Raw genomic sequence first — 26,773 nt, forward strand, 5'->3', positions numbered from 1 at the left:
GGGAACGTTATCTGCACTCATACAGGCCTGGTCTAAATGTAAAACAGCACCACAACCATTATCTACACACACACACACATCCAGCTTCATGGGCTTGTGACCTGTGCAGTGACCCATGCTCAGAAGGGCTCTGTGCTTGGCTAAAGTTCCTCTTTGCCAGCTCAAATTTCTTAATAATTCTGAATGACAGGCCTGGTGTTTACATGTTTCACTGGGCTCTGAAAATTATGTAGCCAATTCTAGGCATACATAAAAGCTGCTTTGACCTCAGTCATCTGACTCGTGGTTTCTGTTTTGTTTTTTTTTTGCGTTGAAGATAGAGTTGCGGGTAGTTTCCCAGCATTTCCTCTTAATAGCAAGATCACCCTAGTTCTAGGTCATCTTAAAAAATGTAAAAGGTGTGCGTCACTGATTCACTGGGAATGAAGGAAGCACACGAAGGTGGTTTTTTTAAATTCGCAATTCTATAAAGTTAAAATTATGTCTTCACTGGAATATGGAAGAATCAAGTTCATTTGAGGAGCAAATATATATGCACATGCACCAATAAGCTAAATATAAATCCATTGCTCTGTAATTCTTCTATCATTAAGGTGATTAGTTCAGCAATTGAAATAAAAAGTAAAACCTCTGCAAGCTTGGTTATTTTTTGTAAGAATAATAGAAGCACCCTCTTCTAAATTGGAAAGCATAATTCCTGCTCTTCTTCAAAAGAATGGTAGGAATTGTTGCTCTAAAAATGCCATAAAATATCTATCCTTCATTACCACAGAGGAATATACATTTCATTGCAGGTCATGGTCCTCTGTACAGGAGGACAGAACATGATGTTAAAAGATGAGTTAGCAAGAAAGAATTCTTTCTAGCTACCTTATAGCCAGGGGAAAGGATCTGTGGGTGAGGAAGCAGTGTCACCTATGCCTTCAAAGGCCATGCGGGGCTTTCGAACGCTGTGTATTAAAGACACCCTGAGTACTTAGAAAAACACTGATGTGTAGGCCTCACCCCAAAGAAATGATAACCTGAGACTGGTGCTCAGGTGGGGTATTTTTAAAAGTATCCTGGTGATTCTTATTTGCAGCCAGGGTTAAGAACCACTGAGCTTTTGCACACACAAAAGTAAGGTTTGGGCTACACCAAACCAGGTATCTGCTTAGCAAAACTTCAGATTTAATATATATTTATATTAAAAAACATAGACCCTACTAACAGAATTATTCCTTTGTAAAGTATTAACTATAGGTAATTTTAAAATATTTTATAAATAACTTAATGATCTTTCTCAAAGTTTAAACACTTCCAATAAATACCAAAATATATAATAAATGAAAATAGTTTTTTAAAAACACATTTCAATTATTTTTTTAAAATGAGGAGAATGCATCAAAGTTTAAAAGTTCAGTTTAACTGAGCGATGGGTAGGGCGAGTAGTGTCCTTCCTAACTTGAGTACTTTTTAGCTGGCAAATGTCTTCTTCCATTAAAACAGAAAGAAATAGCTTCTTAGACAAAAATTTAAAATTAATATACTTGGAAACTAATCCATAATTCTTTTTCAACTAACTTTTGAATCTAAGGTAAGGGGTTCTTGAAGATTTCACAACTCTGAGTAAAGAGCTTTGGCAAGAGGAAGAAGGGAGTCAGGAAGAAAGGGAGGGGGAAAATATAAAGGCAAAAATAATGAGTCCCTTTAGTTACTTCCTATTTCTGTGCTGGAAAAACCTGTAATAGTTGTGCCTAATAATTCACTCTGTGGACAGAGTGGGGACAAATGGTCTCATCTCTATTTTTCCTATTCATAATGTTGGAACCAGACCAGAAGAGAAGGGCCAAGGCACAAAGGTTCAGATTTTCCATTTTGTGTTTGTTTATCTCAGTTGTACACTGTAAAAGAACCTAATTGCAAAAGGCACTGAAAAGACTAACTCCCTTTCCTTGCTTTCAGCACATCACTGACATCTGCAGACATAGAGGGGATGTTTGAAAATATTGTTTAAGCTATGAGACAAAGATTACAATGGTTACATCTTTTTCTGTAAAGAGCTTGAGGAACACAAGGATAACCAAAATTGAGAGTAAACCCAGATGAAAACAGATGTCACCAGTTATTCTAAAGAATTTCCAGAAGCACTCAATAATAAGATAGTCAAAACATCAGGCACAACAAGAAAGGGATTAGTCTGTTTAAACTTACAATATTCTCCAAAGCCACTGAGACAAATAATAACCAAACCTGCAAATAGGCCTAGAACTGAACATGACTTAAACAATCAGATGTGCCAATATTTTTCTCCAGTAAAGAGTCCAACTAGGAAAAGAGCTATATTTTTGAAGTGCCAGCTTTCATAATGTCCTGTTACAATTTAAATCCAAGATCAATGATTGAAATGCTGATTTAAAGCTTTGGAACAATGACTTGTTTTTAATTCTGGCCCAAAGTATTAGGCTGAATGTTTCTCTCCTTGCTTGATGCCAAGAACAAGATGTAGGAACCAGTTAAACTGCACAGTCCATCCTTTGTCTCTACAAACTTCAATCTGATCAAGGAAATACTTTTTAGCATCCTCCTCATTTTTCCCCACTGTTAGAGCATCTCGAATATATTCAATATCTTCTTTGCTTGTTAACTGGGGCATTCCTGTCATCAGCATCATGGAGAACAGGATGATCAGTAGATTTGTGTGATGTCGAAGGGCTAGATAAGCCTTAGCGCACACATCCTGGATAAGAAAGGAAAAAAAATGCTGTTACTGTTGTTACAGTAACTAAACAGACTAGAAACCACTGGGCTATACTGGAATTTACACAGCATTACTCTGTCTGTGAGAAGAAACCACCATAAACAAGGTCGGTCCCCTGCCTCCAATGAAAAGCTTGATGAGATGTTTTTGTCATTTCTTAAGCACTTGAGTGTAGTTGTATATATTCAGGTGTGCTCAAGGAAAACTAATGATACCATTAAGGTTTGTCTTATTTCTGAGTCTACATTTTTACTTCAATTCTTCCCTAGGAAATTGAGGATGGAAATTTCTGTAGTCACTGAAGAGTAATGAGTCAGTTTTTGAGCACAATGCTGGAATCAATAAACTTTATGTAAGCATAAACAATCTTTGCCAAGAGCTAATGGAGTCCACAGAGATGATGAAAACAATGTTTGAGATTTAGTGTTCATCTTTATTTAGTCATTTTTTCTAAGAAAACGGATGAATTAGCTTTTTTAAAAAATAGTCTTTTAAAAAAGATTTTATTTATTTACTTTTTTAGAGAGAGGAGAAAGGAGAGAGAAAGAGAGGGAAAAATAAGTGTGTGAGAGATACATGGTTGCCTCTCCCATGCACCCAACTGGGGACCTGGCCCATTACCCAGGCATGTGCTCTGACCAGGAATCGAACTGGAGATATTTTGGTTCACAGGCCAGAGCTCAACCCACTGAGCCACACCAGCCAGGGCATGAATTAGTCCTTCACTGTCTGACTCTCAAAATTGTTGAGGAAACTTTGAAATTTGAATACAAATTCTGAGTAAGTGAAAGAGAGGGCTTTAAAAAATACTATGTCTGGTGATGATACAGGTGATACAGGTGAGTTAGATAGATGACACAGGTGAGCTAAATCCACTTATGAATCAACAGGAATGATTATGCCAATTAAGTTGTTCCAAAGCATAAAAAAAGATGCAAGATTTCCAACTTTATAGCATTAGAATAACCCAATAGTAATATCATAACTTGACAAAGAGAGAATGTTAAAGAAAACTGAATTTAACAATAATAAACATAAATATTTAAAATAAAATACTGAATAAAATGTTAAAAGAATAATGCACCATAGCTGAATAAGGTTTATTTCAAAATTGCAAGAGTAGTTCATCAGAAATTACTGTATTAAAATCCACTTTTAATTTTATGAAAGTAACATGTAACAATATGTAACTAAAATGTAATGATGTGAAGAATTACCTGAAATCGACAGTTGTTACAGTCATTTTGAATAAGGAGTACAGGAAAAAGAAAAAATATAAAATCAGAAAAGTAAAGGTAAAATTGTTAGTATTTACAAATAACTTAATTGTCTTCTTGGAACACCAAAGTGGGAGAAAAACTAAAATACTATTGTAACTTGTTTTTATCAAACCAGCTTTTTATTATATTAATAAACATAATGCAATGAATAGAAGCTGCCAGTTAGAAAGTATAGTGAAAAGACAGATGCTATGAATAATCGCAACAAAAAATTATGATTCCTGGATAAATACAGATACGAAACATACAGAACCCATATTTAAAAAGTAAAAATTTACTGAGGCACAAAAAGGAAACCCAAACGTGTGGGGCAGCATAGCCTGTTCCTCGGGGATGACTGGACGCTTATTAGAAAGACGCAAATTCTTCTCAGTTAATATGTAAATATAATAATATTTCAATAAAAGATAGGGCTTTCATTTCATCTGGAACAATTAGGGCCCTAGAGAACACTGTGAAAAAGTACAGTAATGAAAAAACAGTACTTTTGATACTAGATAATAAACATATTCTAGAACTATCATATTTTAAACTTATGAAGTAATACCTATTCTTTCCCCCAAAAGATAAGAAAATTTGTGGAACAGAATGGAAAGTTCAGAGACATATTTAAGTATATAATCAATAGAAAGGTGACTTCTCAGATTAATAGGGAAAAAATCTATTATTTAATAAATGGGGCTGGTATAACTGGCTCATCATTTGGGAGAAAAGTAAAGTTTACCTCATGTGATATGCCAAATTAAATTCCAGGGTGAGACCTCGGATGGTGGAGGAGTAGGTGGAAGCTACACTAACCTCCTCCCAGAACCAATCTGGAATTACGACTAAAGCGTAGGGAAATCATCCTGAATATCCAAATGAACACTGGATGAGAAGCCTTATAACCATGGACAGACAGAAAAAAGCACTTCACCGCAACATGACTGGTAGGGAGTATGGAGGTGAGAGATGGCTGGCTGGGCTCCCATGGGTGGGAGCTGAAGTTTCAGAGGGATATTTCAGTGGCCAAAGGGTTCTCCCTGAGAAGTGTGGGGTCGAGACACCAAGCTGGTCTCTCTAGCCTACAGCATCAAGCCAGGAAAGGAACCCAGATAACATCCAGTTGTAAAAAGCAGCAGGGATTCTGTTTGCCAGGGAAAGATGGTTGAAGATACAGAGAGCCTCTTAAATGGCCAACGCACAAAATTTTGTTTGCAGCCACTTACTGTCAGCTCCAGCAGAGGGAGAGCTGAGTGGACTAGAGACATGTGGGAGAGTCTGGGACTCATGGCTCTGGGGGGAGAACTGAAGGGACAGCCTCCAGGATTCCTTCATACTGTGGAGGCTGTCTTGCCATTCCCCATACTGCAGAGGCTGTCTTGCCATTCCCCATACTGCAGAGGCTGTCTTGCCATTCCCCGTACTGCAGAGGCTGTCTTGCCATTCCCCATACTGCAGAGGCTGTCTTTCTCAGGCACATAAGTGGCATCAGCCTGAGGGGAAGTAATAGTGCTGCCCACAGGAATTACACTGCCCCACCCTACGTAGCTTAAGCCAGGCTGCTGATTACAGCTTTAGGCTATGTCATTGATTAAGTTTAACAACTAAGGTGGATCTCTAAGAGCTCTGAGAGTTTAGCTGAACCTCTACTGGCCCACTGGTGGTAAAAACTGGCCTTAGTGTGCAGTCTTGTTGTTTCTGCACACAAAAAGGCCCAGCAGAGGGAGCTACATGCTGTGGATCATTGATAGCTCCAAACAGGTGGCCCAGGGCCAGTCACAAGCTGCATTTGACAAAGGTCTCCACCAGAGTCTTTGCAGATGTACATAATACCTAGAAACAGAGAAGCAGCCAAAATGGGAAACAGAGAAACAGACCCCAAGTGAAAGAATAAGAGAATTAACCCACAGGAGAACTAGATGAAATAGAGGCAAACGATTCATCAGCTTAAAGTAATGATTATAAGCATACTCAACATCACGGAACCATAAAAAAAGGACCTATCACAAATAAATAATGTAATCTCTGCAATAAATAATAACCTGGAAGGAATAAATGGTAGGTTAGATGGAGCAAAGGACCAAATCAGCAATTTGAAAGAGAAGGTAGGAAAAAACTCCAAAAGAGCAGCAGAAAGAAAAAGAATTTCAGTAATGAGGAGAGCTTAAGAGACATTTTTGACAACATGAAGCATAACAATATCTGCATTATGGAAACACCAAAAGGAGAAGAGAGTGAACAAGGGATGGAGAATCTATTTGAAGAAAACTTTCCTAATCTGGTGAGGGAAAAACACACACAAATCTAGGAAGCTTAGAAAGTCCCAAACAAGTTGGACCCAAAGAGGCCCACACTGAGACACATCATAATTAAAATGGCAAGGCTTAAAGACAATGAGAGAATACTAAAAGCTGAAAGAGAAAAGCTGGTAAATTACCTACAATGGAGCACCAATTAAATTGTCATCTGATTTATTAACAGAAACACTTCAGGCCAGAAGGGAGGGGCATGAAATATTCAAGGACTCACAAACAGGGTTACTTTACCCACCAATGCTATTATTTAAAATTGAAGGAGGAATAAGGAGCTTCCCAGACAAGAAAAAGCTAAAGGTGTTTGTTAACACCAAACCAGTACTACAACAAATGTTAAAAGGCTTGATTTAAGAAGAAAAAAAGAAAGAAAAAAGAGGAAAATCATCTAATAATAAAATGGCACTAAATACATACCTATCAATAATCACTTTAAATATAAGTGGCTTTAATTCTCTAACCAAAAGACGTAGGGTAGCTAAATGGATAAGTAAACAAGACCCACATATGGGCTGCCTCCAACAGACTCACCTCACATCAAAAGACAGACACACGGACTAAAAATAAAGAGATGGAAACAAATATTTCATGAAAATGGAAGGGGAAAAAAAGCTGGGGTGGCAATACTTATATCCAACAAAACAGACTTGAAAACCAAGGCGATGGGAAGAAACAAAGCAGGACACAACATAATGATAAAGGGGACAATCCAACAAGAGGATACAACCCTCGTAAACATTTATACACCCAGCACAGGAGCACCTCGATATGTAAAGCAAATCTTGATGGACATAAAGGGAGAAACTGACAGAAATACAGTACAGTCAGGGATTTTAGCACCCCATTGACTTACTGGGTACATCTTCCAGACAGAAAATCAACAGGGAGACAGCAGCCTTAAAGGTCACACTAAATTGAAGGGATTTAATTAATATCTTCAGAGCTTTTCACTCCAAAGCTTCAGAATATACATACATTCCTTCAAGAGCACGTGGAACATTTTCTAGGATAGATCACATGTTAGGACACAAAACAAGTCTCAATAAATTTAGAAGACTGAAACCACATCAAGCATCTTCCCTGGCTACAATGCTATGAAACCAGACATCAGTCACAAGAACAATGCTGAAAAACATGCAGAGACCTATAAGCTCAATAACATGTAATTAAACAATGAATAGATCAACAATGAGGTAAAGAAAAAAAATCAAAAGATACCTCGAAACAAATGAAAAAGAGAACACAACAATCTACAATCTGTGGGACACTGGGGAAGCAATCCTAAGAGGGAAATTCATAGATTTAGGCCTATTTCCAAAGCAAGAACAAGCTCAAATAAACACCTAACTTTGTAAGTAGAAGAATTAAAAAAGAAAACAAAACAAAAACAAAAATACCCAAAGTGAGTAGATAGAAGAAAATAATGAGGATCAGGGCAGAAATAAATAAAATAGAGTCTAAAAAATGATACAAAATATCAATGAATCCAAGAGCTGATTCTTTGAAAAGATAAACAAGATTAACAAACCAACAGTGAGGCTCATCAAGAAAAAAAGAGAGAAGATCCAAATAAAGAAATAAAATCATAAATGCAAGAGGAGAAATAATAACTGACACCAAAGAAATACAAAGCATTGTAAGAAAATATTATGAACTAACTATATGCCAACAACTGGGCAACAAGATTGAAATGGATAAATTCTAGAAATGTGCAATATTCCAAATGAGGAAGAATCAGAGAATCTGAATAGATGGATTACACCTAGTAACAATTGAAGTAGTAATAAAAAAACTCCCAACAACAACAACAACAACAAAAAACCCTGGGCCAGATGGCTTCCCAGGGGAATTTTACCAAACATTCTGAGAACTAACACCTCTCCTTTTCAAACTATTTCATAAAATTCAAGAGGAGGGAAGGCTTCCAAACTCATTTTACAAGGCTGACATTATCCTAATTCCAAAACCAGATAAAGACACTACAAAGAAAAATTATTATAGGCTAATATCTGTGATGAACATAGACACTAAACTACTCAACAAAATATTAGCAAACTGAAGACAGCAATGTATCAAAAGGATCATACATCACGATCAGGTGGGATTTATTCCAGGAATGCAAGGTTGGTACAACATTCACAAATCAATAAATGTGATTTACCACATAAACAAAATGAAGGATAGAAACCACATGGTCATATCAATGGATGCAGAAAAAGCTTTTGATAAAATCCAGCTCTAATTTATAATAAAAACTCTCAGCAAAGTTGGAATAGAAGGAACATACCTAAACTAATAAAGGCCATATATGACAAACTCACTGCCAGGATCACATTCAATGGGCAAAAACTACAAGCATTTCCCTAAAGACTGGGAATAAAACAGGGATGTCTGCTTTCAACTCTCTTATTCAACAGAGTACTGGAAGTCCTAGCCACAACAGTCAGACAAGAAGAAGAAATAAAAGGCATCCAAATTAGAAAGGAAGAAGTGAAACTGTTTTTATTTGCAGATGACATGATAACTGTACATAGAGAATCCCAAAGATTCCACATAGAAACTACTAGAACTGATAAATGAATTCAGCAAAGTAGCAGCATACAAAATAATATCTAGAAATCTGTTACATTTTTATATGCCAATAATGAACTAACAGAAAGTCAAGTTAAGAAAACAGAAGAATAAAATACCCAGGAATAAACCTAACCAAAAAATACAAAAGACCTATACTCTGAAAATGACAAGATACTGAAGAAAGAAATTGAAGAAGATATAAAAAAGTGAAAGCGCATATTGTGTTCATGGATAGGATGTACTGACATTAGAAAAATATCCATACTACCAAAAGCAATCTATAAATTCAGTGCAATTCTTATCAAGATACCAAAGACATATTTCACAGAACTAGAACAAATATTTCAAAATTTATATGGAACTATAATGGCATAGGTCATACCACAGGTCCCTGGAAAACAGGGGGACACCCCCAGTCCTCCAAAAAGGTAGAGGGTGGGAAAGGGTACTAATGGAGCAGAAGGCAGAGCAGTTAAGGCACATTGTATAACAAAGGCAGATTAAAACAGCCCATGCTTTCCTGAAGGGAGAGGCTGTGGAAGGAGGCTGCTACCTAGTGCAAACTGCATATGTGACTGAGAACACACATTGGCAGTGACTCATGACATAGTGCAGGGGCAGAGGGGGTGTTTTATACGGTGCCTCCATGAATTGTGGGGCTAGATGCCCCAGCCTGGACTAGCACATACATGTGCACCTGTGCGTGGCTGGCAAACTTTTGCCATGACTAAAGATGGCACCTGAAAGAGGGTCAAAGACATGGGGGAGCTGACAAAAATGGTGGACACTGATGCAAAACAGGAAAGGCTGGATACTCTCACTGGCTTCCTGTGCACATGGGATATTGGGAGGGACTTTTAAAGTAAAGGGCAGATCACAGATTCAGAGAGCATTTTGGTTGTTGTCACATGGGAGGATGGTGTGGGGGGATGAGTGAAGAGGTGAGGGGATTAAAAAGTACAAATAGGCAGTTACAGAGTAGCCATGGAGATGTAAGGCACAGTGTAGGAAATGGAGTAGCCAAAGAACTTAGATGCATGACCCATGGGCATGAACAATGATGGGGGATAGCCTGCGGGAGTGGGGGGGGTGATTGGAGGAAGGGGACAAAGGGGGGAAACTGAGGACAATTACAATAGCATTGTCAATAAAATATAATTAAAAACATAAAGGGCAGAAAAGCTCTCTCTCTCCCTTACTCATACTCTTGTTATGGCCTCTTGGTACAAAGTCACTCTTGCTTTGGAACTTGGAGCAAGCTCTCTCTCTGGGCTTTTGGCATTTGGACATTCTGGGCCTCTGGCCCTGTCTCCCTCATGGACAGGAGTGCCCATTGGACCAAGAAGATGCCAGGCCGACAGGGTCTTAGATCCTGATGAACGGGAGTCTACTCCTGGAGGCAGGGTCCCACGCAGGGATCTGTGCCTCCCTAGGCTCCAGCATCTGGGACACTATAATCCAATGTAGTATGTCGCACAGTTTCTGCATGGCTACATGGAATCTGGGAGCAGCACACCCCAGACCCTGAAGGAGAGAGCTGCTGCGAGAAGATGGCGATTCTGGAACCCAAAAGTGCACATGCCAGAGAGGATGGAGATGTGTTTGCATGACTGACTTAAGGAGAGAGAAGAAAATGGGAGACTTCTGGGCATGGTTTTGGCTTGTAGACTTTTGGAGAGCAAGAGAAGTTCTGGGTCTCATGAGAGAAAAGGGATCAAAGCAGCAGTCCTGTCAGCCTCCCCAAGGTTAGAACCCTGTTAATAAAAACTTGTTTCCTTCAACACAAATTCCTGAGTCATATATAAGGGCTCCAAGTGGCCAAATCTCAGTTTGCATGGTTATAGAACCACAAGAACCACAAAAGACCCTACATAGCAACAGTGATCCTGAGAAAGAACAAAGTTGGAAGAATAATGGTACCTAATATGAAACTATACTATGAGGCCACAGTAGTCAAAACAACATGATACTGGCATAAAAACAGACACATAGATCAGTGGAAGAGAATAGAGAGCCCGAAAATAAACCCACACCTTTATAGTCAATTAATATTTGACAGAGGAAGCAAGCACATACAATGAATGGTCTGAAGATAGTTTATTCAATAAATGGTGTTGGGAAAACTGGACAGATACACACAGAAAAGTGAAACTAGACTACTTTCTTACTTCATATAGAAGAATAAATTCAAAATGGATTAAAGACTTAAATGTTAGACCCAAAACCATAAAAACTGTAGAAGAAAACATAGGTAGCAAAATCTAGGACATTGCTCATAGCAATATTTCATTGTATATATCTACCCAGGCAAGAGAAACAAAAGAAAAAATAAACAAATGGGACTATATCAAACTAAAAGTTTTTGTGCAGCAAAGGAAAACATCAACAAAATTAAAAAATGACCCACAGAATGGGATAACATATTTGCTGATACATCTTGTAAGGGGTTAATACCCCAAATTTATAAAGTACTTACAAAACTCAATACCAAAAAAAATCTGATTAAAAAATGGGCAAAGCAGCTGAGTACACACTTCTCCAAAGAGGATATACAAATGGCCAACAGACATATGAAAAGATGCTCAACGTCACTAATCATTAGGAAAATGCAAATTAAAACCACAATGAGATATTATCTCACACCTGTCAGGATGGCTATCATCGATAAATCAAGAAACAAGAGTGCTGGTGGGGATGTGGAGAACAGGGAACCCTTTTGCACTGTTGGCCGGAATGCAGACTGGTGCAGCCACTGTGGAAAACAGCATGGAGATACCTCAAAAAATTAAAAAGGGATCTGCCTTTTGACTCAGCAGTCCCACTTCTGGGGATATATCCCCAAAAATCTAAAACACTAAACTAAAAGAACACAAACACCCCTATATTCATTGCAGTGTTATTTACAATCACCAAGATATGGAAGCAACCCAAATGTTTATCAATAGCTGAGTGGATAAAACAGCTTTGGGACATTTACACAATGGAATACTACTCAGCTGTAAAAAAGATAAAAAATTTACCCTTTGCAACGGTATGGATGGACCTGGAGAACATTATGCTAAGTGAAATAAGCCAGTCAGGGAAAGACAAATATCACATGATTTCACTCATATGTGGAATCTAATGAACTTACCAAACTAACAAGCAAAATAGAGACAGACCCATAGATAGAGAGCAGGAAGACAGCTAAGGCAGGGGGAGGTCAGGAGGTTAAGGGATTGAGCAAAAAGGAACAAGGATTCACGGGTGGACAGCAGTGTGGTGATTGTGAGAAGAAGGGGGTATAAGGGCACTAAATGGTAATGGAAAAAATGTAATAAATAAAACAATTAAAAATATTCAAAATAAATTCCGGATGAATTAAAGATTTAAATAAAAAATGGCAAATACAGTATTTAAGTAATCATGAAGTGGGAAAGTACTTTAATGAAGATGACTTCCAAAAATAGAATCTGTAAATAATAGCTGGAGAGATTACAGAAACTTCAAACTTTTGAGGGGGAAAAAAGCTATAAAAATATTAAAGGAGGCAAAGAACAAGAAAAAACATATTTGTAACATGACAGATCACTTCTTCATCTCAGCCCCCCAATAACTCTTACAAATCAATAAGAAAGAGGTAAGTACTTGGCTAGAAATACAGGCCAAGGATATAAATGAAGATTCATACTATAAAATGTAAAATAGATAAACATATGAAAAAATATGCAACCTCATTAGTAATCAGTTAAATGTAACCTAAAAAGAGATGGAAGCATTCATTTACTGAATTGAAAAATCTTTTTTATTAAAACAATTTTTAAGGATAATACCCAATGTTCACTTTTCATAGGCCGATGGTAGATGGGAATAGGTATGATACTATTAGGAGACAATTTGATAATATGCATTAAAAGCTTTAACATACTTATAAGTATTATATAACTTAATTGTGGTGGTGGTTATATGATAGGCACTGGTCCAAGTTCAAAGACCTGTGTACCTTAAAAGGTCCAATTCTGCTGTATGTGAATTATGCCTCAATAAATTAGACTTTAAAAATGTCTATATTCTTTTGTCCAGAAATTTACATGCTGGAAATTTACCTTTTCTTTTTAAAGATTGTATTTATCTTATGTTTAGAAAGAGGGAAAGGGAGAAAGAGAGGGAGAGAAACATCAATGTGTGGTTGCCTCTCATGCATCCCCTGCTGGGGACCTGGCCCACAACCCAGGCATGTGCCCTGACTGGCAATCAAACCAGTGACCCTTTGGTTCACAGGCTGGTGCTCAATCCACTGAGTCACAACAGCCAGGGCAGAATTTACCTTTTTTTAATAAATGGCTAATCTTGCAATGATATCTATAAGAATGTTAATTAGAACATTGTTTAAAATTGTAGAAAATTGAAAGCAACCTAAATATCCTACAACTTGGGATTGGTAAAAAAATTATGAAAGTACCTATAATTGAGTCCTTTATAACTACTAGAATGATATTGTAGAAGATTATTTAATAAGCATGTAAAAGCTTTTGCGTTAAAAAGGAGGTTTGTGCTGCCAATACATAGTATAATCACATTTTGATAATTGAACACAATTCTTTTAAAAAAGAATGTAAGTTTATAGGCCAAAATGTTAATAGTGATTTTTCTCTTTGCTTTTAGATGACCTCTTCTGCGTCATTTGCATGTGGCAGGGTAACTGCCACGACAACGGTGGCCAAGCCTGCGTCACTCTGTGGGTCAAGGCTGGACTGTGCATGCATCATCCCAGCCAAGGAAAAAAACTCCTGGACTCTTCTGGCATTTTTTTAAGTGAGACAATATATATATCATGTCTGTCACGGAGGATGGCACATAGCAAGGTTCCAACGGATGTCAGCGGCCTCCCTTCCCACCTGGAGGACAGAGTGATTCCGGGCAGGCTCCGCGGACACAGTGGACTGAGCTGTTCCTGCAGCGGTCCAGGCGGCACGACCCTGGAAGGGGCCCCCGTGCCTCAGTGCTCTTGTGTTTCTAACGGCCCCGCTTCTGTCGGGAAATCATTTTCTCTTGCTCACTTGTAGGACCCACTGAGGTCTCTCTTATTTTCCGCTAATTACACAGGCTAAGGGTAGACTTCATCCAAGGCAACAGTCTCATTAATTTGCCAACTTGTAATTTAAACAAAGGGGTAAATAAGGATGACTTTTGATTTTGAATTAGAATATCTTCTGATTTTTAATTATTTTCTCTTCTTCTGTACACTGGGAGCTCCAGGCAAACCCCCTACTTCCCGCCCCCCTCGCCCCACACAGACACACTGCTGTCTGAGAGCACTATGTAGTCAAATTCTTTAACAGAAACTTTTTGAGGAGGAAAATTAATCCAGGGCCAAGTTTTAACACCAATCTATAGGTGCTCAGTAAGTATGTGTCAAGTGGCGACACCGTGATTAACCAAGGCACAAGATCTCCAAAGCACACAAAGAGATGTTTAAAAAAGGAGCTGTCGCCCTGGGGTGGCTCATTTGGTTGGGGTGTCGTCCCATACACCAAAGGTTGTGGGTTTGATTCCTGGTCAGGGCAGATACTGAGGCCGCAGGTTTGATTCTCTGGTAGGGCAGCATACGGGAGGCCACTGATTGATGTTTCTGCTTCTCTCGAAGGCCATCTCACTTACATAAGGAATTTACACTGGCTCTTATTTATTTGGTTAGTTCTGATTTTCATATACTGTACAGGAGTCGCCTCTATGAGAAAGAAATGTCATCCCCAAATTTAACCACATGCTCCATACTTGTCAGACACAATGTCTAAATTCTGACTGGCTGTGCAGACTTAGATACTTGGTGCAGATTTATTGCTTAAAGGTAGTGTGGAGCAGTGGTTAAAAGCACAGATTCACACTTCACTCAGTGCCCAGATTCAAAGCTTGGCTTTATTACTGACAAGATGCCTGTCACAGAAGTTGCTTAAACTCTCTGGACATTGGTTTCCTCATCGGTGGAATAATAATAACAACAATACCTATTTTATGTGGTAGTGGTAAGATTTAAGTGCTATGTAACTGGTTGGCTATTATCGTTAATACTGTGAGAAGTTGCACTATTGATCACATACTTCTCAACACTGAGGTCACCTTCCCATCTAGACCCACCTGTTCAAAATGTCTCCTTAGACAGTAAAGACCGAGGTGGTGAAGTGGGTCGGGATAGGAGCCTCAGTTCCCACCAGTGTCCAGGGGGAGGGTTTTGTTCACACTGAGATTGGTAAGAAGACAGGAGCACTCGGCAGGCACAAAGGCTGCACATGCGGGTGTTTCTCTGGCTGAGGGGCACAGTGCACACTTGCTCCACCCACTCTAGCCCCAAGGTTTCATTTCTGCCCTTTGTGCTCAGCCATCATTCTGGGAGAGCATTCTGACCATGCTCTCAGCCCAGAGGCCTGTGGTTTGAGGCACCATGAGGATGTGGCTGGGGGAGCTCAGGGGGAAGCACAGAACACAGAAGTTACTGGCTGTAGCAACAGAATTTTCCCTTCTGTCAGGGCTGCCCGGCACTGACCTCAGACATACTTCTTCTGTCCTTCTCCGACGCCTGTTGAAAGCTTTCTGTTACTGAGTGGAGAAGAAGGGGTAAGGGAAGAATCGGTCTCAGGGACTTGGTTAGTACACTTGGTAATGAGTGTGAATGTGGGGAACACTGTAGTGTTGTGAATGTCATCAGCTGGACACAGTATGCTTTAGGAGCTAATAAACAGAGAGAGCCTACACAGGACAGCAGCTCTTAACTTCACAGTTGATTCCAATGCCTTGATTATAGCACCTAGTACCATAAGAATGATTGTTTTTTATGGAACTGCCACTCCCATAACTCTTGGGAACAAAGGAATTCATTACCATCTCAGGGGCAACACTTTGATTTGATTTGTTAACTGGACCAACTTACTACTCTGCTAAGCTGAACAAACAAACAAACTACTTTTCATGTACAATCTACTCAATTCTTAACCACCTATGAGCTCTGACTGCTTTAGACCATCCAAGGTCATGTGGAATATGCCTACCTTTTCTTTAAATTCCTCCATTCTCATCTTGAGACAAAGTGGAAGTGAAATATTACTGTACATAATGCACAAAAAAATGAGGAAGTAATCTCAGGATCAAAAACAAACAAATAAAAAAAACCTTAAAAAAAAACAGAAACTCCCTGAGCAGAATCTATGGCTGAGAGGAAAAAAGAGAAGAAAAACAAATACTCATTAATGAAGAGAAATGTTCTCATCCACTGACTTTTCCTAAATGATCATGTTGCCTCTGTCTGCTAGAGGAAGGAGTGTGGAGAAAAATGTTTCAGTCAGAAAAAGGGGATTTTATTTTGTTTTCTATAAGGATCAATGAATTAGCTAGGCAATATCTTTAGAAGTTATTTTGGCAAACAGAGAAGGTCACTGATTAGCAGACCTAATAATGCAGGATGAAGCCCTTTTCGGTAAATCTGAAGTAAGAGTGTGTCTGACACTTGGTCATGCATTTGTTCAGTTTAAATTGAAACTCTTATCTTTAAAAACTTCTTAAAAATGTTTCTCAGACCAGCTCTGTCTACCAGAAGAAGGGCTATATTTCCATGTTCTCACATATTTATCTATAAATTCATTCATTATAAAGGAAGAGGTTATAACTAAATCGTCCTATTTTAGTAAAATATTCTAAACAGATGAGACTGTATGTAGGAGTATGTGTTATCTTGTTCCAAAAAGGACTGAAGGTAGATTATTTGTACACATAAAAATCAAAACAATATTACTTAGAGGTGGGTAGAAGAAGGAGAGGAACTTGCAAAGGAAATGACCCACAATGACTCTGGGTAAGAGATTGAGCCTCCATATCACAAATCCTATATACTTGTTATGGACGGTCTTCAAGTATGTCTGTAGCCAAAAGGCAGATTGAATGTGTTACTTCATCCAATGTACAGAAGATTTGAAAAACCTACTTGTTTAGGAGAAACACAGTTTTTGTAGAGACTAAGACCTAGGAAATTTCCTGAGTGGATTTTAATAAAGAGTACATTTTGTAACATTGTGAATAGTGTCCTCAATAACACTCTCATGGTAGACAAAATAGTTCTCTAAAAGAAACCAAACATTGAGAGAATGATGCCAGTTGGAAGGTTATGCTTGATAAATGTTTAAAAGTACCAGAGGTCTCATATCTCAGGCACTGAGTGACACTGCCTGTGGGTGGATAACAGGGAACCAATCCAAGGCCATTTCCCAGTGTTATATTCATTTCTTTTCCAGAAAAGTGATAAAATTCAGCAAGCCCATCCAAGTCCTAACAATTCTTCAATCAGCCATGTTTGCATCTGGGGGGAGGTGTCACACCAACATATCTGAACTCCTACAAAGCGCTGAGGCTGGACCTTTCTCTGAGCACATATTCCAATGGCAGCACAGACACCTAGCGAAGCACTGAGTCTCAAGACTAGATGGAGGGGTCTGAGCTTGTCCTCACTGGGGGGCCAGGGTACAAATCTCAAGAGACCCTTTAACAAATCAGTAAGTTCTGGGCAGTTTGACAGGTAAACTTGTCATCTCCCTGGTGGCCTGTAATAAGCCTTTATTACAGTAATGTTTGATTAATCAAATGAGCTCCAAAGGACTTCTTTGTTTTGTTCTCTACCCCCGAATCCAGCCTGTGCCCTGCTTCAAATTAGACCCGCGTTTCCTCTCTTGACTCAAATTCTACTACGCACTCCCATGCGTACCTGTGTTCCCCCCTACTGGACAACTGTGCTTTTATTCTAAAGTACTGACACTGAATACTAACTTCATGCCCTTGCTCATGTTATTCTCATGATGCAGAGGAGGGAAGGAACATCCAGGCAGAAGGAATAACATGAGCAAGGGCATGAAGTTTGGACATGTGGTATAAACCTATAGTATACATTCAACACAGGGCAAATTGTAATTGAACTCAGCCCTTAAGGCCCCAACATAAACACTTCCTTCACTCTATAGTCCTTTTCTATCCCCCAGGATTTAGTTGCTTCTTCTGCAGCCCATGGTTGAAATCCTTAGTACAAAGTTGTATATGTATCTTTTAGCAGAACGATATACAAAGTTGTACTGTGTCTCTTCTGCTGGGCCCCGGGGCTGTGCCTCTGCTCTGTGTCACCTGTGTCCAGCACACTGTAGATAACGTGCAATGCACAGGAGCCAAGTTCAGTGTTGGGAAAGATTCATTGCTTTAAAATCAGGATGAATTAGGGAACAATTATATTTGAAGAGGATTAAACTATAGAGACATCTCACCTTACCAAGAGCAGTCCTTGAGCTTTCTTTGTGCCTGGCAGAGTATCTGAAATGTAGTAGGTATTTAATAAGTGTGTGTCGAATAAGTGTGCTATCTTGGATATGGAAGGACAGGGCCTGGTGACTGTAGCAGGAAGGAGCAGGAGGCTGAGATAGCCCAGCATGGAAGGTCACGCATATAGACAGTTGCAGGTGCGGACAAGTGCAGGGCACACCACACAGGGAAGGGGAGTCAGAGAACAGGAATGGGGACTGATGGTGAGGATCAGATGGGGAGGTCTCTGCCCTGGGCTCCCTGGGGCTGGGCCTCGGAGATCACTGAGTTTCTCCAAGACAGGTAGCAGGGGGTACAGGGACCCAGGGCTCGAAGCAGGTTAACAAGCAGGGCCTGGTGGAGGAACTGTGGCAGAAGTAGTTCAGACAACCTGGAATCTGAGATGAGAGCAGAGGTGAACTGAGAATGAAGGTGTTAAACACCCGACTCAGGACTCTGGATAGCAGCTGGGCCCAGGACTGGGCCTGCAGCTTGAGGCGTTGGGTACACCCTGGCATTTGATTAATCAAATGAGCTCTGCCAGGGTGGAAGCCCAGCGGGGCCTGATAAAACTGGGGTCCTAAATTGAAATGACTTCTCTCGTATAATGCTTCTTAAGAGTGACATCTAGGGGCAAGTGCCTTTTAAGTACGCCCATGAAATTGCTTGCTTTGCATAGATGTGCATGCGAAGATGTTCCTCTGACTTTTTCAGCTTTATCTGATGTACAGTTGCTTATTGCCTACTATGTGCAAAGAACATCTTAAAAATGCTTGTTTATACAAGGCCAAGTTGTTTATGCTCCTTGAAAACTGTCTTACATTGAATGTATACTATAGGAGTATATACCCCAGGTGTATATAACACAGGCCTTATTTTCTTGGCACAGACTATGGCTCTGATAGAAAAAAGTATATAATGGTTATATCAGAAAATTTTCACAAAAATGTGAATGGGCACCATATAACAAATATTTGTATTATTTAATAACATACTAGATTTCATAATTAGGTTTACTTCCTCTGATATACAGTTGTTTAACCTGTACTTTGAAGGCTTATTGACATGCATGTGATGGTAGTTCGTCTGTCTGTGCCTGGGTTACTACTTCATAAATTCATAGAATACAATGTATTGTGAGGAAGGAAAAAACCAAGAGGCAAGCTAGTCTCATCCAAACGCAGCAATTACTCCTCTACGATTCACTCCTTCACACCCCAAATAACCTACCGAGTGCTGACATGTCTCAGGCCCCGTGGCAGGGATTCAGGTAAGATGTGACCAAGTCACACAGATCTTACTCTGAGAAGGGAGACACAAAGAGCAGGCTAGCACAGATGGTTACACGCTGTGGTAGATGCTATGAGGGCAACATGCAGGCGCTGTGGCAAAGAGTGATCCCACGGACCTTATTTAGAAGACTGTTCTGATCGATAAAACTCAGCTGGGCCCTAAAGGGCAGGGGGGCCATTCCAGGGAGAAGGCCTGTGTGGTGAACAGCTGGATAGGTGGACAGGGAAGACATGGAAGAAGGCCACTGAGAACTGAGTGAATGTAGGAAAGGTGCCAGGGGGCGGGTGGGAGGGGGCAGGGCTCCATAGCACAGGGCCCCGCAGGGCAAGATGAGACGTTTAGATTTTATTTCAAGTCAGAGAACAGTTTAAGGGAGCAACATTGTATCTATTACTTTCGTTTTTAACCAAGTTCTAATTAATGTACAACCTAAAACACCAAATAGTGTACTTAATAGAATGAAAGAAAAACACTAGAGTGTTGACAGTATCATTTTTAGGAGGCGGGATAATGGTTTTTTCATATCTTACTGATGTTTTCAGTATTTTGCTGGTTTTGGGGTTTTTTTTTTAAGAAGCAGTTACTACTTTTCATTAGAAAAAACCCATATTCTTATATAAAAATAAATGGGAAGCCACATTTTATTTGCCAGTGATGTAAATGTATTTGCATGTAATATGTGTTGTATAATTGTTCAGTGAAATTTAAAACAAAATGGTTCAAAAATAAATTACCAGTGGGCAAAACATTGTTTTCTTTTTTTTATCTCTTCAGTAAGAGAGATTTTTCTAAGGAGAACTTATCAAAATGGTCATTATCAACATATATGTGTGTGTATGTGCTACTCCATAGGCGAACAGACAATCCTGGGTTTCAGTAGCAGGCCTTGGTTTCGCGTCTTTTTGTCTGATTATAGTTTGTTCCTGAACTCTCCACTGTTCTCGAAATAATTTGTGAATCCGGTCCTCAGCTAAAGTAGCGAGCCAGCGCTCGTTTAGTTCAGTTTGAATTAAAACTTGGAAAGCAGATGGGTGAGCAAAAGGAGCACCGCCCTCTGGCAGCTCCCCCGCTGCCCTCCTCCAGCCACGTGCTAGGTTTATTTTTAAGACTTTGTGCAGCGGGCTTACCTCGGCCTTAACAGAAAGTGGGTCAACTTTTTTCTACCCATTCTACTAAGTTATTCACAGGTGCTGCATGCATTAATTAATCTTGCTAATTCAAAATGAGTGGTTCACTGGAAATGAGGAAACCTTTAATTCCAAGGTAAACATATACAACATTTCCCAGCTTACCTGGAAATGGCAGCTTTATTATACAACATCTGAGATGCTATTTAGAGAATTTAGAGATGTGCTTCCTGACCTTGAAGAACTTCATCTCAAAAGGGAACATAAAGCTAAGAAACAGGAAATCTTCTGAAAGGCTAAGTAGTATGTAAGGAAAAAAACCCAAAACAAAAAAACTGCTCAACAGTTGGAGTTAAGTGATGAAAAAACTTGCTGCTCATCTTTGTCAGGCTGGAAGCTTTAGAAGGTCTGCGTCTGCGTAACTATACACACATGTACATATGCTTGGCTTTTGTCCTATTGTGAGTTATGTGGGTGGGGACAAGTGCAGAAAGGAACAGATACGGGGCTGGCAGAGTGTGGACCCTCACTTGCTCTCTAACCAGAACTGTGCTTCTTTTTCATGCTTCATATATTACTCTTCTGCCTGAGATGTACTCAAGTTTCTCTGCTCCAACACCCATCTTTCTAAACACAATACCTCGCTGGATCTGTGTTTAAGGATCAAAGTGCATATATACATAGGCACTTAAATAGTATGTCAATACCCTAAAGTATAGTTGTTTTTATGTAAGTATGTGCAATTTATGAAGGTGTGTTTTTAGCAGTGGCAACTGCCTAGATGTCACTTTAGAGAAAGAGGTTTTAATGGCTTAAGAAACACACTTTGGCTACAAGAATGGAGAAGTCTCCCTGCAAAGAGTTCTTGCTTTGGGTGGAAGCTGCCTGGGGGGAGGCAACCATTCCTTGGCCCTCTCTCCCTGCAAATTTAAAACAATAACAAAGAAGACTAAAGGGGAAGTCCTCCTGGGATTTTAGGGTTGACACAGGGGGCACTTTTTGGTCTATGGAAATGTTGTCAGCAATAGGAAGAGAACATATCCACAGAAACAAGGAGAATCTGTGAGGTCAAATTCCTTGTTTCCATTGATTCTTTAAATAGCACTTTTGCTGCTTTGTTTGTTCAAAGCTAGTCAGGTGAGTCACCTCCAGGAGAAGAGAACTGAGTGTTTTCCCTCAATTAAACGGTTAAATTCTTCCAGGTGTTTCTTTTTTCTTCCCTTCCTGACTTTCTTTTTTGTTGTTGAAACCATTTTTCTGTTCTGGGAAGTTGTCAAAACATATGATTTTAAATTTAAAGAAAAACAGGACTGAAATGTGTCAAATCCCTGACAACAGTCTGAAGCCCAGTTGAGTTTACACAGAAAAACACTAAAAATCTTAAGACCATCCGGCCACAGAGATCTCAGTTTCTCTGACAGAACTCCTGGAACTGTGGAGGGTAAGTCCTGTAATCACTGAAGTGAAAGTCAGGCAGGAGAACAAACAAGAACAGATAGGTTTCAAAACAGTACATTCTAGTTCCTGCTTCCCTGAGCTCCAGGCCCATGTCCCCTCCCAAGGGTAACGTGGGACTCGAGAAGAGACTTGGGAAAGAGACTTCAAAAATGCTGAGTACACGTAAAAGGCATTAAGGGAGAGAGCTGTTGTACATATAACGTCATCACCTGTTGCCTCTATTGGTCTGTTTTGTGTTCATTAATAAAATTGGTATATTATAGTAGTAATTACAATTTCTCTGAGTTATGTTCATTCACAGTTACTAAATTTGCAAGCGTGAACATTTTACTCCTCAGGTGTTTAAAATATTTGAGAGTCAAAAGCAAATGTAGACCAAGAAGGCCTGAAAAAGAAGGCGGACCGTGAATGCCCCCAGGGAGCTGGGCAGACCCATGCAGGCGCTGGCTCACAGGGAGCGGGCAAGCTAGAGCCCTGGGGGACCTGCAGTCAAGTCGACAGGACTGCAAGTGGGAGAAGAGACTGTCCTTTACAAAGATGAGATAAGCACACTGTGGCGCGACAAGAGTTCCCGCATTAGCAGTTTGATATACACCTGGAGAAAGAACGCTCAAGAAAAGTCCATAAATCATTTGAGAGTCCTGAAAAACCTATGTAAAAATTGGGTCTTCTAGGCAGTGCCTTGGACAGATAAGTATTTAAAAGCTAAACCTGCTTGCCAGGTGATCTTTCTTAAAGCCCCCTCTTCAGTACCAGTGTCATCCTGATGTCCTAGAATCACCAGTCTCACTGAAGCTTTTCCTCGCTGTTTGGCAGTCAGTGGGAAGATTACTGAGAAATGTCATTTTGCACTTGGGAAGGAACGGAGGTGATGAGTGGTCATGCCAGAAGGGGTGGGCAGAGGTGCGAGGAGCCTCAAAGTGGAGCACAAGATGAGGGCACCTGTGTGCTGCCGGCACCATCTGCTTGGTGTTCACAGTAGGTGGTCATGAGGGAGGCCAGTTACCTGAAATTTCTGGAAGTGTAGGCTTGTCTTCTTTCCAGAAGTTCCCATCACAAACAGGAAGTCTGGGGTTAGCACAAATGGCACTCTCTCTTTATTAATGCCCAGGAAACTTTTGTAGTTCCCAAGGATATGCCCAAAGTCAATATGAAATAGATTTCCTTAAAAGAAGAAAATGTCTGACATCATTACAGTGGCATAAGCACTTGTAACAATACCCTGGTTTGTTTATTTCTTGAAACTTTTTTTAAGTTGCCTGACAATGAACTATCTTGGGTGACAGAGCTATTGTTATACTGTTTTATCAGCTGGTGATATTTTTTTGTCGTAGCAGGTGTGTGTAGTAGTAGCCACAAAGTCTTTGAACCAAGGGTGTTTTCTATATATATCCATCCGGTGTTCTTTACATGACAGCCAAATGTTATTTAAAAATTGTCACTTCAGAATTATTATTAGAAATGTAAATTAAGACTCTGGCTAATATGTCATCATATGCCCAAGACCCTCTTCCTTTATGTAACTCAAGAGAGACTGTTTCATTCTGCTTGGAGGAGAGACATTTACCTTTTATTTTTGAGTAGCAAGATAGAAATAAGTCATTAGAATCTCCTTTGGGTCAATTTCTACCACTGTCACCACCACCACCACAACTACTGTCAACTCTTCTCATTTGTAGAGCTCTTTATTATATGTAGGGTCTATACAGGCATTATCTCTTTCCATTCTCATAGAGAGTAAGTGCTTTACCCAAATGTGCTGCTTTTTCCAGGTTCTCTTCTTAAATTGGCCCAAATTTCTTAGACAAAAATTTCCTAGCATGGTAGCCAATATTGAGCACCGTCAGAGCACATGGTGAACCAGTTAAGAGGGTCATTAGGAAGGCACAGCATTTCAGATTTAAAGACACATCTATAAGTTCTTTAGTTGCTTTTCCATGAAATCTGACACTGTTGATCACGCCCACCTTCATGAGCTTCCAGGATAAGATCCTACTTAGCTGCTGTCTGATTTATGCTACTTAGGTCTCATTTTCTACATTATCTTCTATTACTCATGCCTGAGTGATCTGGGTGATCACAGAATCTGTGTTTCTGTACAATGACTTCTAGATATGTGCTCCACCCTTGAACTCCATTTAAAAATTACTCTGTGCTGGGGGAAGGAGGAGTTGGCACTCAATGGGTTGGCATTCAGTTGGGGAACATGAAAAAGTTTCGGAGATGAATGGTGGCGATGCTGTACGACAATGTGAATGTAGCTGATGCCACCACACTGTACACTTACACAGGTTAAAATGGTAAATTTTATGTCATGTGTATTTCACCACAACCAAAGAAGTTACAATAAGTAAACTCACCTGTCTCTGTAATCATAATGTTGTCATTGTGCCGGTCACCTATTCCAAGAACAAAGGTTGCCACGCAGTAGCCAGCACAGGAATAAACAAATCTCTCCACTGCTGCCTGAAACTAATTAAAAAGCATCTGAACATTAGTTGTGTTCTAACTACAAAGAGCAGCATGAATCTATTGCAAAGGACTTTCAAAAAGATGTTACATTTTCAGAGAGCAAGTTAGTTGTGCCTGGTTCTATTAATGTTATATCTGTTCAGTGCCAGCTTTCTCATTGCTCTACTTATGTTTTAGGTGAAGATTCAATGAATCATAATAGCACCAGGAGGAAACACAAGTCAAAGGGCAATTTAACCAAAGGGTCACTTCACTTTCTAACCATGAGTCACTTGACAACAGCCATACAGAACCCATGATCATTTGTCATTGGTGAACATGTGTTTTGCTTGTGACCACTTAAAATACGATGGGGTCACCATACACATGTATATCAGGCTAATAAGTGCTGCTAATTATATTGCCTCTCCAAAAGCTGCTAACCATGCAAATGAGAAGTGCTAATCTTGTGCAGCAGAACTTTAAACAGCAGCCCAGCAGCATGCGAAGGATTTAGCACATGTACTTGAGAGAAATGGTGGAACTGACATTTTCAGCATCCATAATTTACCATTTAGATTAGAGTGAAGTGGTAAATTAGAAATTACTTTATAGGGTATGTAGTGTTTCCCAGGTAGGAAGAAATTTATATGTGGTAACTAAATTTTTCTGCTGAACAACAAAAATAGACTTTCATAAGAAGTGCTAACAAATTATTTCACAGAACCAAATTTTATGCAAAACATGCCTGATAATCAAAGGAGAAGCAAATGCTTGTGGAGTTCTGAACTGAGCATGTCTGTTTTATACAGATATGCTGGGCCAGCACAGGAAGGTGGTTAAACCCCCACGACCTCATGTATAAAGGGCTTCCCCAAATACATCAGGAGGCACAATATCGGCAGATCCTTTGAAAATGTGAAACTACCATTACTATATAAATGACAACTGATAAGGAGCCTTCAAAGTAAGGAAATGAAGGAGCTCACCTTTTCTTCAATGGGGCACTTTTCTTTAAGCCAGTGATTCAGGACTTCATCTTTGAATGCACCTGTGTTGCCCACTGTGCTTTGCTGAATTTTGGCAATTGTTGTGGCATCTTTTACAATCTCGATCATTCCTACAGGAGGAGGAGAGGCACACAGTTTGATGCAGGTTGGGGTCCAGTGCCTGGCCCAGAGGAGAAATGGCTATGTTTTTGTGGAATGGAGGGCAGAGAGCTATTTTCCAGGTTCATGCTGTTGGTGGTCTTAGCAGTAAGAAAAACAAATAAAAGGAGGAGAAAATGGAAGTCATGTGGGACATGCTTCCAATATCCTTGAATGAAAAGAGGAAAGGGATGGTTTTTAAAAGTACTAAGTAAAAGCAGCTATGGCCTGAGCAGCTATCCTTCCTTACCTGCCAACCTGTGCCTTTTCCTTTTTCAAATTACAGGTCAAATGTAAATGGTTTTGTACAGTTCTCAAGTTGGAAATTTGAATTAAAATGCTTGCTTGACATTAAATTGTTAAATGTTTATAAAAACACCTAAGAGTGGAATATGTAATAGCTTTGATAATGTGAATTCTGGGATACTAAAATATGACAGATATTTCTATTTTTAAATGTTAACTGTGAGGCAGAAGTTTAATGTGTAATGAAACAGCTAAAGTTTAGAGGTAGAAAAGTAAAGAGGAAGGAGCAGTTTTTACTAAAATCATTTCCATGTCTAGGCACAAGGATTTGAATCATGCATTCATTTACCTTCAACATATCCATATTAAACTGGGAGCCACATTCACCAGCCTGAGAGCATTTTCTTCCCTTTTATATGGATTATGATTGTAACCTGTCAGTTAGTAAATACCTACAGTCAAGGAAGTATAACCCTTTAAAACTAACTCAGTATTTTACCCCTCTCCCGGGGTAACCACACACCTATTTTGTCACCAGTCGAAATGCAACCATATGGCAAGAGGCACAGATCCAGAGATTCGGTCTCCCAAATGGACTCCATGATTCGTAGAATCTGCACATCAAAACACACAAAAAAATTCCAATTTAAATGTATATATTTTTTCTCTTTAAAAAATCTGGTAACACAAAATATATAAGTAACAACTGTACTTTTATTTATCAACCTGGTGCTCTAAAGTTTCTATTCCTTGGTAGCCTGTTAATTTTGGTTCCTGAGATTTACCTTGAGAAAGAAGATAAATGGATTTCTTTTGAGATAGATATTAGCCACGATTCATCTACTCCACTTTA

The 26,773-nt window shown here is 39.5% G+C and overlaps 1 protein-coding gene across 5 annotated transcripts in view; it reads right to left on the reverse strand.

Moving 5' to 3' along the window:
• Positions 1 to 230: 230 nt before the first annotated feature.
• PIK3CG (phosphatidylinositol-4,5-bisphosphate 3-kinase catalytic subunit gamma) overlaps positions 231 to 26,773 on the reverse strand; it is a 43,118-nt gene continuing 16,575 nt past the window's right edge. For 4 of the 5 annotated variants that reach the window (XM_037150468.2, XM_037150467.2, XM_037150469.2 and 1 more), the window contains exons 7-11: positions 26,444 to 26,534; positions 25,516 to 25,646; positions 24,436 to 24,547; positions 23,082 to 23,239; positions 231 to 2,719 (exon numbers count right to left, since the gene is read on the reverse strand). In XM_037150468.2, coding sequence (XP_037006363.2) covers positions 2,441 to 2,719; positions 23,082 to 23,239; positions 24,436 to 24,547; positions 25,516 to 25,646; positions 26,444 to 26,534 — 771 coding nt within the window. In that variant the 3' untranslated portion in view covers positions 231 to 2,440. The remainder of the gene's footprint in view (positions 2,720 to 23,081; positions 23,240 to 24,435; positions 24,548 to 25,515; positions 25,647 to 26,443; positions 26,535 to 26,773) is intronic. The other variant, XM_037150471.2, reaches the window with a different exon arrangement.

Source organism: Artibeus jamaicensis, unplaced genomic scaffold, assembly GCF_021234435.1.
Source record: "Artibeus jamaicensis isolate MK-2021 breed Jamaican fruit bat unplaced genomic scaffold, CSHL_Jam_final contig_834, whole genome shotgun sequence".
NCBI lineage: Eukaryota > Metazoa > Chordata > Mammalia > Chiroptera > Phyllostomidae > Artibeus > Artibeus jamaicensis.